Source organism: Salvelinus fontinalis, unplaced genomic scaffold, assembly GCF_029448725.1.
Source record: "Salvelinus fontinalis isolate EN_2023a unplaced genomic scaffold, ASM2944872v1 scaffold_0166, whole genome shotgun sequence".
In the NCBI taxonomy this organism is placed as follows: Eukaryota; Metazoa; Chordata; class Actinopteri; order Salmoniformes; family Salmonidae; genus Salvelinus; species Salvelinus fontinalis.
In genome coordinates this window covers 298280-308786 of record NW_026600375.1, presented here as the reverse complement: position 1 = coordinate 308786, position 10507 = coordinate 298280, and the positions used below count along the sequence as shown (strand labels likewise).

The window sequence follows — 10507 nt, the reverse complement described above, 5'->3', positions numbered from 1 at the left end:
AGTATTTTAATGATGTCACAATGTAGAATGTTTTAACATTGCAGTAGGAGTATTTTAATGATGTCACAATGTAGAATGTTTTAACATTGTAGTAGGAGTATTTTAATAATGTCACAATGTAGAACACTAAACGCTTTCCCCCTGTTCAGTTGATTTCAGCATGATATGGATATTAGCCTCAGGGGAAAAATCCAGGCTCTGAATTTAAAGAGGACTATTTATGTGATTTAACAAAAAGTGACTAACAACAAAAGAGCTGTGTTACACTTACAGCATTGGTGACCGACTTGAATCAAAATGTAGCTAGCTGTTTTCTACAAGTTGTCCTCTAACCAGTGATGTAAACATTATTCCCAGATTCCATGTGGTTTTTGAGCTGTTAGTTTTAACAGGACGTGCAACCTCATCTCCCCACTCTCAGGCAAATGATTTCAACATGATATAGATGAGTGATGAAAAATAAGTGTTGCGTTCCTTTGTTTAGCGACCTCTAAATTGAAATGCATCACTCCAAAATGTAGCTGACTGTCTTCTGCAGGTTGTCCTCTAACCAGTGAGGTAAAATATATCTCCCATTTCCATGTGTTTGTTTAGTTGTGTTAGTTTCAACAGCACATACAACCTGATTTCCCCCCTAATTGATATCAGTGATTTATTGCTACTAAACAGCAGCATTGTTGTTGCTGGGGCAGTTTATAAGGTGCTTGTTTAAAAACACAAGGAATATGATTATGGCAGATGTTTGTGTTTATATACATGTTTTATTATTCCATGCCTCACCATTAAGTCAATTATTGCCAATACATATTAACAAAGGGGTGTACATTTGATTTTCATATTTCATATTTACAATTTATGTAACATTTAGTAATGATAATTATTTATGCAACCAGCTGACCATTTTTGGGTACAATTATATTAACATTGTTGCCCTGCTATTAGAATATCAGGGTTCATTCTCAGAAGTGCCAAACCCAAATGTACTAGAGGATGACATTGGGGACTGGGCCCAGATCCAACAACATTGTAACGTCCTGACCAGAGTTCTCATGTGTTTTGCTTGTTTAGTGTTGGTCAGGACGTGAGCTGGGTGGGAATTCTATGTTGTGTGTCTAGTTTGTCTGTTTCTGTGTCCAGCCTAATATGGTTCTCAATCAGAGGCAGCTGTCAATCGTTGTCCCTGATTGAGAATCATATATAGGAGGCTTGTTTTGTGTTGGGATTTTGTGGGTGATTGTTTCCTGTCTCTGTGTTTGTGTTCTGCACCAGATAGGACTGTTTTCGGTTTTCACATTTATTGTTTTTGTTGTTTGTAGTGTTCACACATTCTTTATTAAATATGTTGAACACTAGCCGCGCTGCATTTTGGTCCTCCTTCACCAATGGCAGAAAACCATAACAAACATGCCTATCGAGTGAACCCTGAAAAGAGAGAGAAGCTCTCAGTGAGGTGGAAAGTTACTACGGATGTTGCAGGAGTTTCCTCTTGAAATCAGACCGTGGTAAGGACAACTTGGTTGCTGAAATTTTCAATGGCTGGCAGTCAAAAATGTTTTGCGTTTAGCCAGTGCGTTGCCATGGATCCCAGTTTTTTTTTTTACTGCACGTTTTTCTGTATTGGAGATTAGTTTTATTTGGGCGCGTTGCAAGGGGACGAGAGTTCTAGAAGCAAGTGAGTTTTAGGAAGACGAGAGTTCTAGAAGCTAGTGAGTTAAAAAAAAATAACATTGTAGAAAAATATATATATTTAGAAATACGTGTTTTCTTGTTTTTAATTGTTGACAGCCAGTAGACACCATGTTTATATTGGTGAAGGTGAAGCATTGTAGTTGATTATAATGTGAAATGGAAGTTGTTTTCTGTTGGAGGTGAGCAAACTTGTCCAACAAAAATATAGGACGTATTTGTTGGCTTAAGGGGGAAGGTGTTACAGGCTTTGGTTTTTCCATTTATGTTTTGAGGTTGGGATTTAGCACGTATAGTTCGTTAGCACATATAGCTGGTTGGCACGTAGGGAGCACTGATTGGTGTCACCTCATTAGTCCGTTTGTGTTACATGTGTGCTGGCTTGTCCATCTCGTTAGTGGGAAGGTGTTTCACCTGAGCTGGTCCAGGTGCTATTTAAGAGTGTCTGGCCCAGTATGCCAATTGTCTTCAAAGACGTTTTTCCTTTGTTTGTCTCTTCTTGGGCAGATTTAGTGGCTGTCTTTTAGGTCCCAGTTGTTATTACTAGTCAACTTTCAGTTGACACCCCCATAGTGTCTTTCAGAACCCCTCCTAAACCCCCACCTGTTTAGTTGTGGTTGTTGTCAGTGACTCTTTGTTAGTTCCCTCTTCTATTTAAGGGACATTTGTGGTTTTCTTGCTGGGAAACATAACAAGAAAACAATGGAGTAAAACAAGATTATATTTGGGGTTGGATATTGCATTCAAATGTTAATATTTTAATCAATGACGTTTCTTTACAATGCGCATTTAATCTTTCAGTTGTTATTCTTCTATTTTTTTATCTTGTTGTCGTAAAAATTTCTTTATTTTCCTGTGAAGCCAATGTGTTGCATCCATGTCTGAAATGTGCAGTTTAAATAAAGCTTGATTTGAACATATTGTAACCCAATGACCAATGAAGAAATATGTGCAAAGCAACACACATCTTAGTATGAAAAACAGTATCAATCTGACTTTTCCAGCCTGCTGAAGGCGTGGTGGAGTGGTAAACACCACCCCCGGCTCTACCAGGGGCTCGAGGTGGTCTCCCACAGCTCTGCTGGTGGAGTGGTAAACACCACCCCCGGCTCTACCAGGGGCTTGAGGTGGTCTCCCACAGCTCCTCTAATATCATGTTCTGTGGCCTTGCCATTCCATTTCTTGACTGCCCCTGCAACACAGAAACACATTTAGTCGTATTATATAAAACACTCAAAGTAATGGATATGGAGCATCTATAGCCTCAGTTACACCTGGCACCTAAATGTGACTTCTGTCATCTGAAATTCACCTTTGACGCACATGAAACAAGTTATTTGGACATTTTGATTAAGAGGGGGAGGGGTGGCTTTAGCACAGGCCTAAACAGGAAGTCGACGGACAGGAATTCCCTGTTAGCTTCCATCCTACACCCCTAGAAAATAGCCTCCTCCATCAGCCAATACTGTCGCAGACGCAGGTTTAGTGGTCCACAGAGTGACTATGACAACAAGCCCACTGTCTGGATGAGTGTTTCAGACAGCGGGGTTACCCAGAGGACTGTCTGGATGAGCGTTTCAGACAGCGGGGTTACCCAGAGGACTGTCTGGATGAGCGTTTCAGACAGCGGGGTTACCCAGAGGACTGTCTGGATGAGCGTTTCAGACAGCGGGGTTACCCAGAGGACTGTCTGGATGACCCACCTCATTGGTTAATATTCACTGTAGTAGAAATATCTGTTGGGTTGGTAGAATGTGGAAAGACCCACCTCATTGGTTAATATTCACTGTAGTAGTAACATCTGTTGGTTGGTAGAATGTGGAAAGACCCACCTCACTGGTTAATATTCACTGTAGTAGAAATATCTGTTGAGTTGGTAGAATGTAGAAGTAGGTTTTAAATTCATACTTATTACAAATCTGTAGTTGTCTATTACATTTATCTGCGTTAACCACTCCAGTCAACAGATGGCGATATGCGTTTTTCAGGCGATGCTATCAGAGTGACGTATAATGTAGTGGACCGGACGCTTCTTCAACAACATCTAGTCAGCCACCTCGGTAGCTTCCTGGCGGAAACATTCAAGCTGTTCAGACTGCCTCGGTGTATATTTGCCTCTGTATGTGAAACATAATTCTGTCTTTTAACTAGTTTCCCCATTTAATGTCATATTTCCGTTTAGTCAGGGAACGGTAGCTGGCTTGATAAATGAGCCTATCACTAGGCTAGTCGCTAACTAGCTAGGTTAGCTGGCTAACATCCCCGACCATGAGCTCAGCAAGCTACTGCCCTCCTGCTAAAAAAGAGGTCTGCTGGAAGGAGAAAGAAGGTATTTGGCTGAACGTTGTCGTGAAAGAGGATGAAGAGGAGGATGTCATAGTAAACGAAGAAGTAGAGGGTGAGGCTGTTACAGAGGAAGAAGGGGAAGAAAACGATTATACTTTTTCTGGAGTGAATGAAGGAGAGATAACTGTCATATTGAAGGAGGAGGAGAGGGAAGAGGAGGAGACAGAAGATCTGAGTAACACCAGTAAGTCCTGTCTTGAAAATAGTTTTTGAACTGATGCGTGGCTTTACAACGGCATTCTACTCTAGTTCTGAGCTTAAATGCCGTTTATTAATGTAGGAATTGTTAAAGCTACACTGTAAGATGTGAATACCATCAACAAGCTGGTCAACAACAAAACTTTAACAATGGATTTGCACGCAAAATCACAACTTAAATGTCTCACGGAATGGACTTGCTTTCATTCAATACTGCAATTCCATTGTGCTAAACTGGTGGCGATTCCTAGCCCACTGTTGACTGCCGTCAAGTGAGCCGACAGTCGCAAAACGCGGTCAGTTTCTTCCTGAGTTTGCGTGCGCGAATACACTTTTTTTCAGGCAGGGAAACTGAGTTGAACGGACTCTCATGCACAGATAGTCGAGACGTTACAAATCATTCCAAGCAAACCGTTTGAAACACACTTATTCAATCTTCCATAATAAAAATGAAACCAAATGGTTTATTTAATTTCCGCGTTATCATAAAGTACTTTATCATTGCTAGAGTGCCAAGCGTAGGCTGGAGTGGTGTAAACGCTACAGCATACAATGACATTCTAGACGATTCTGTGCTTCCAACTTTGTGGCAACAATTTAGGGAAGGCCCTTTGCTGTTTCAGCATGACAATGCCCCTGGACCTAGGTCCATACAGAAATGGTTTGTCGAGATTGGTGTAGAAGAACTTGACTGGCCTGCACAGAGCCCTGACCTCAACCCCATCAAACACCTTTGGGATGAATTGGAACACCAACTGTGAGCCAGGCCTAATCGCCTAACCTCACTAATGCTGTTGTGGCTGAATGGAAGCAAGTCCCCCACAGCAATGTTCCAACATCTAGTGGAAAGCCTTCCCAGAAGAGTGGAGGCTGTTATAGCAACAAAGGGGGGACCAATCCTCCTTTTAATTCACATGATTTTGGAGTAAGATGTTTGACGAGCAGGTGTTAACGTACTTTTGGTCATGTAGTGTTTCTAGCGTGTTCCAAAGTTACTCTATAATTCTGTCACCGAAATAAATGTTGCTGTGGTTACAGCAGCTAGCGTAGTCCTTAGAATTTGGAAGGGTCATGGCCACTCCTACTCTGAAACAGTGGACAGTACCTATAGGACTTATTAAGGAAGTCAGACATGGTGTATGACTAGATTATGAACAGTATCTATAGGACTTATTAAGGACGTCAGACATGGTGTATGACTAGATTATGAACAGTATCTATAGGACTTATTAAGGAAGTCAGACATGGTGTATGACTAGATTATAAACAGTATCTATAGGACTTATTAAGGAAGTCAGACATGGTGTATGACTAGATTATGAACAGTACCTATAGGACTTATTAAGGAAGTCAGACATGGTGTATGACTAGATTATGAACAGTACCTATAGGACTTATTAAGGAAGTCAGACATGGTGTATGACTAGATTATGAACAGTACCTATAGGACTTATTAAGGAAGTCAGACATGGTGTATGACTAGATTATGAACAGTATCTATAGGACTTATTAAGGAAGTCAGACATGGTGTATACCTACTTAATGCTTTAAATGATGATCACTGTCCTGTATATCATCCTAGCAGGCATAGACACTTTCCTGTTTATCATCCAAGCAGGCAGGCGGACAGACACTTTCCTGTATATCATCCTAGCAGGCAGGCGGACAGACACTTTCCTGTATATCATCCTAGCAGGCAGGCGGACAGACACTTTCCTGTATATCATCCTAGCAGGCAGGCGGACAGACACTTTCCTGTATATCATCCCATCAGGCAGGCGGACAGAGACTTTCCTGTTTATCATCCTAGCAGGCAGGCGGACAGACACTTTCCTGTATATCATCCTAGCAGGCAGGCGGACAGACACTTTCCTGTATATCATCCTAGCAGGCATAGACACTTTCCTGTATATCATCCCGGCAGGCAGGCGAACAGAGACACAGTTGAAGTCGGAAGTTTACATACACCTGAGCCAAATACATTTAAACTCAGTTTTTCACAATTCCTGACATTTAATCCTAGTAAAAATTCCCTGTCTTAGGTCAGTTAGGATCACCACTTTATTTTAAGAATGTGAAATGTCAGAATAATAGTACAGAGAATGATTTATTTCATCTTTTATTTCTTTCATCACATTCCCAGTGGGTCAGAAGTTCACACACACTCAATTAGTATTTGGTAGCATTGCCTTTAAATTGTTTAACTTGGGTCAAATGTTTCGGGTAGGCTTCGACAAGCTTCCCACAATAAATTGGGTAAATTTTGGCCCATTCCTCCTGACAGAGCTGATGTGACTGAGTCAGGTTTGTAGGCCTCCTTGCTCGCACTCACTTTTTCAGTTCTGCCCACAAATGTTCTATAGGACTGAGGTCAGGGCTTTGTCATGGCCACTCCAATACCTTGACTTTGTTGTCCTTAAGCCATTTTGCCACAACTTTGGAAGTATGCTTGGGGTCATTGTCCATTTGGAAGAACCATTTGTGACCAAGCTTTAACTTCCTGACTGATGTCTTGAGATGTTGCTTCAATATATCCACATACAGTATATCACAAAAGTGAGTACACCCCTCACATTTTTGTAAATATTTGAGTTTTCATGTGACAACACTGAAGAAATGACACTTTGCTACAATGTAAAGCAATTTGGACATTTTCACTTAGGGGTGTACTCACTTTTGTTGCCAGCGGTTTAGACATTAATGGCTGTGTGCTGAGTTATTTTGAGGGGACAGCAAATTTACACTGTTATACAAGCTGTACACTCACTACTTTACATTGTAGCAAAGTGTCATTTCTTCAGTGTTGTCACATGAAAAGATATACTCAAATATTTACAAAAATGTGAGGGGTGTACTCACTTTTGTGATATACTGTATATCCACGTCCGTTAGTGGAGACAGGAAGCACCAAGGAGACGTCCGTCAGTGGAGACAGGAAGCACCAAGGAGACGTCCGTCAGTGGAGACAGGAAGCACCAAGGAGACGTCCGTCAGTGGAGACAGGAAGCACCAAGGAGACGTCCGTCAGTATATCAAAATATGCAGCTCACGTTTATGACATTGGTAACATTATCCCAGTACACACCTGACTGCAGGACATTGACAGGACAGCTGATGGGCCCTGGGCAAATCTCTTGTACTGGGATTACTCTGACAGGACTTCCTCTGGTGTAATTATGCCTTAGTCAAGAGCTCCTTGTAGAAGGCAACCAGACTCCTCAACTCCTCCTGACCATACTGACTGACGGCCTCTCTGACTAAGAACCACACAGAGACCTGCATTTTGTAGTCGCTTTAATAATACTTGTGAAAACTGACTTCAGGTGATTGAGGGATCTAGTCTAGATTATACGTCATAGGAAGTTTTATCATGTGGAGGTTTCATTCAGGTCTCTGTTTAATTAACTCATCTGTTTGTCTTTGACAGGAGAGAGACCAGACTCTCCTTCTGACAGCAGGAAGAGTCCTTCAGGGAAACCAGACCCCGAGACGTCCAAACCAGCAGGACGACATCACTGCTCCCAGTGTGGAAAGAGTTTTACTCAGTTAGGGAGCCTGAGAACACATAAGAGAATACACACTGGAGAGAAGCCTTACCACTGTTCCCAATGTGGAATGACGTTTACCCAGTTAGGGAGCCTGCAAAACCATGAGAGGGGACACACAGGGGAAAAGCTTTTCCAATGTTCCCATTGTGGAAAGAGTTTTGGCCAGGTAGGAAACCTGAACAAACATGAGAGGACACACACAGGTAAGAAGATGTACCGCTGCTCCCAGTGTGGAGAAAGATTTACCCGGTTAAGGTACCTGAAAGAGCATGAAAGAATACATACAAATACACAGGAGGAGAAGACATACCACTGCTCTCATTGTGGAAAGACCTTTTCCCAGTCAGAGAACCTGAAAACACATGAGAGAATCGAGAGGCTGTGTTCTGACTTGTGTTTTTGACTGAGAATGTGTGTTTTTGTTTGGGCTGTCAGACTTGAGTTCACTTTGTGTAATGTTAGTGCACAATTTTTTGTGAATTTATTGTAATGTTTTTAAAATTGTATAACTGCCTTTAATTTTGCTGGACCCCAGGAAGAGGAGCTGCTGCCTTGGCAGGAACTAACGGGGATCCATAATAAACCCCAGGAAGAGTAGCTGCTGCCTTGGCAGGAACTAATGGGATCTATACTAAATACAAATACTTTTATCAATATATTTGTCTTCTTTACTCTCGGGTTTGAAAATGCTAATTAGCATCAAAGTAGACGACATGCAAGACTCCAAATCCCTGCAAGCTCCTGCAAGTCATCTCTAGCCGACACCTTTCACAGAACAGTTCAAAGAATTGTCCATTGAAATAAATGTTGACAATTTAATCATTGCTACATTAAGGCCTGATTGGTGGAGTTCTGCAGAGATGGTTGTCCTTCTGGAAGGTTCCCCCGTCTCCACAGAGGAAATCTGGAGCTCTGTCAGAGTGAACATCGGGTTCTTGTTCACCTCCCTGACAAAGGCCCTTCTCCCCCGATTTATCAAATTGGCCGGGCGGCCAGTTCTAGAAGGAGTATTTGTGGTTCCAAACTTCTTCCATTTAAGAATGATGGAGACCATTGTGTTCTTGGGGACCGTCAATGCTGCAGACATTTTTTGGTACCTTTCCCCAGATCTGTGCCTTGACACAATCCTGTCTGAGAGCTCTACGGACAATTCCTTTGACCTCATGGCTTGGTTTTTGCTCTGACATGCACTGTAAACTGTGGGACCTTATATAGACATGTGTGTGCCTTTCCAAATCATGTCCAATCAATTGAATTTACCACAGGTGGACTCCAATCAAGTTGTAGAAACATCTCAAGGATGATCAATGGAATCAGGATGCATCTGAGCTCAATTTCGAGTCTCAAAGCAAAGGGTCTGAATACTTAAGTAAATACATGTGAAAAAATGTCTAAAAAACAGTTTTTGGTTTGTCATTATGGGGTATTGTGATGTCATTATGGGGTATTGTGATGTCATTATGGGGTATTGTGATGTCATTATGGGGTATTGTGTGTAGATTGATGAGGGGAAAAAATCTTCAATTTTAGAATGAGGCTGTAATGTAACTAATTGGAAAAAGTGAACGGTCTGAATACTTAACGAATGCACTCTATTACACTGGCAGTGTTTTCTACCATTGGCAGTTTTGTACACAGTCATGTGATACGTGGTATAGAAAAGTCCAATCTTAGGAGAGTACATGGGAGGCACTATACTGTGTGTCTGCAGGTGTCTATCTGGTCAAAACCACTGATACAGGTGCCCCTCCACCCTCTGGTGGGATGGATCATGTCTACAGAGAAACCTACATTCAAATACTTTGATTTGTGTGTATTGGGTATATGTTGTGAAATTGTTAGATATTACTGCACTGTCGGAGCTAGAACCACAAGCATTTTGTTACACCCGCAATAACATTTGCTAAACACGTGTATGTGACCAATAAAATGTGATTTGATTTTGATTTGAAATAAATGTCCTATTTATCAAAGGAGCTTTTGGCTGGAGTCAAAATTACTCCTAAGGATTTGAGTTTGTTAAAAGTCCATATTGATACAGAAACACTAAACCATGATTTAGATGAATTAAGAACAAGTTGATTGACAAAGTCATGAAAAATGGAATAAACCACATTTTGGCTCTGATAAAAGATATGGCTCTGGGGTCAAAATGATCCATGTCAGAACTATGGTTCAATGTAAATATGTAGTGGGTCTAAAGTTTGTTTTAAATTATCACTCATTAAAAACGACTCAATCAACACATGCTTTTATTTGAACGACTTAATATAATAATCGACTTTTATGAAATACATGAAAAATAAGCTTTTGGTTCCTCAGCTGCGTTGCCCACTCCAGTCAGCAGATGCAGACAGTGCGTCTTTTAGGTTCAGGCGATGCTGCCAGTGTGACGTATAATCTAGTGGACGGGACGCTCCTTCAACAACAACAGTTAGTCAGACACCTCTGTAGCTTTCTAGCAAACATAGCTACAACATTCACGCTCTTTACACTGTTTTGGTGTATATTAGTCGCTGTGTTTTAAACACACTTCTGTCGTATGTGCGTGTTGGCCCATTTAATTATATAATGACGTTGTTTGTCAGCTAGCTGGTTTGCTAAATTAGCTTAGAGCTAGGCTAGTCGCTAATGCTAGCTAGCGAACATCCCCGACCATGAGTTCACTAAGCTACTCTCCTCCTGCTAAAAAAGAGGTATTCTGGACGGAGAAAGAAGCTCTCCTGAAA

General features: G+C 41.4%; 1 protein-coding gene across 1 annotated transcript; it reads left to right on the top strand.

Moving 5' to 3' along the window:
* The first annotated feature begins 3729 nt into the window (after window positions 1-3729).
* On the top strand, window positions 3730-9724 carry LOC129844022 (gastrula zinc finger protein XlCGF49.1-like). The gene is made up of 2 exons (XM_055912392.1): window positions 3730-4216; window positions 7658-9724. The coding sequence occupies exons 1-2, from the start codon at window positions 3955-3957 to the stop codon at window positions 8179-8181; spliced, it is 786 nt and encodes a 261-aa protein (XP_055768367.1). The 5' UTR covers window positions 3730-3954; the 3' UTR covers window positions 8182-9724.
* Window positions 9725-10507: the final 783 nt, after the last annotated feature.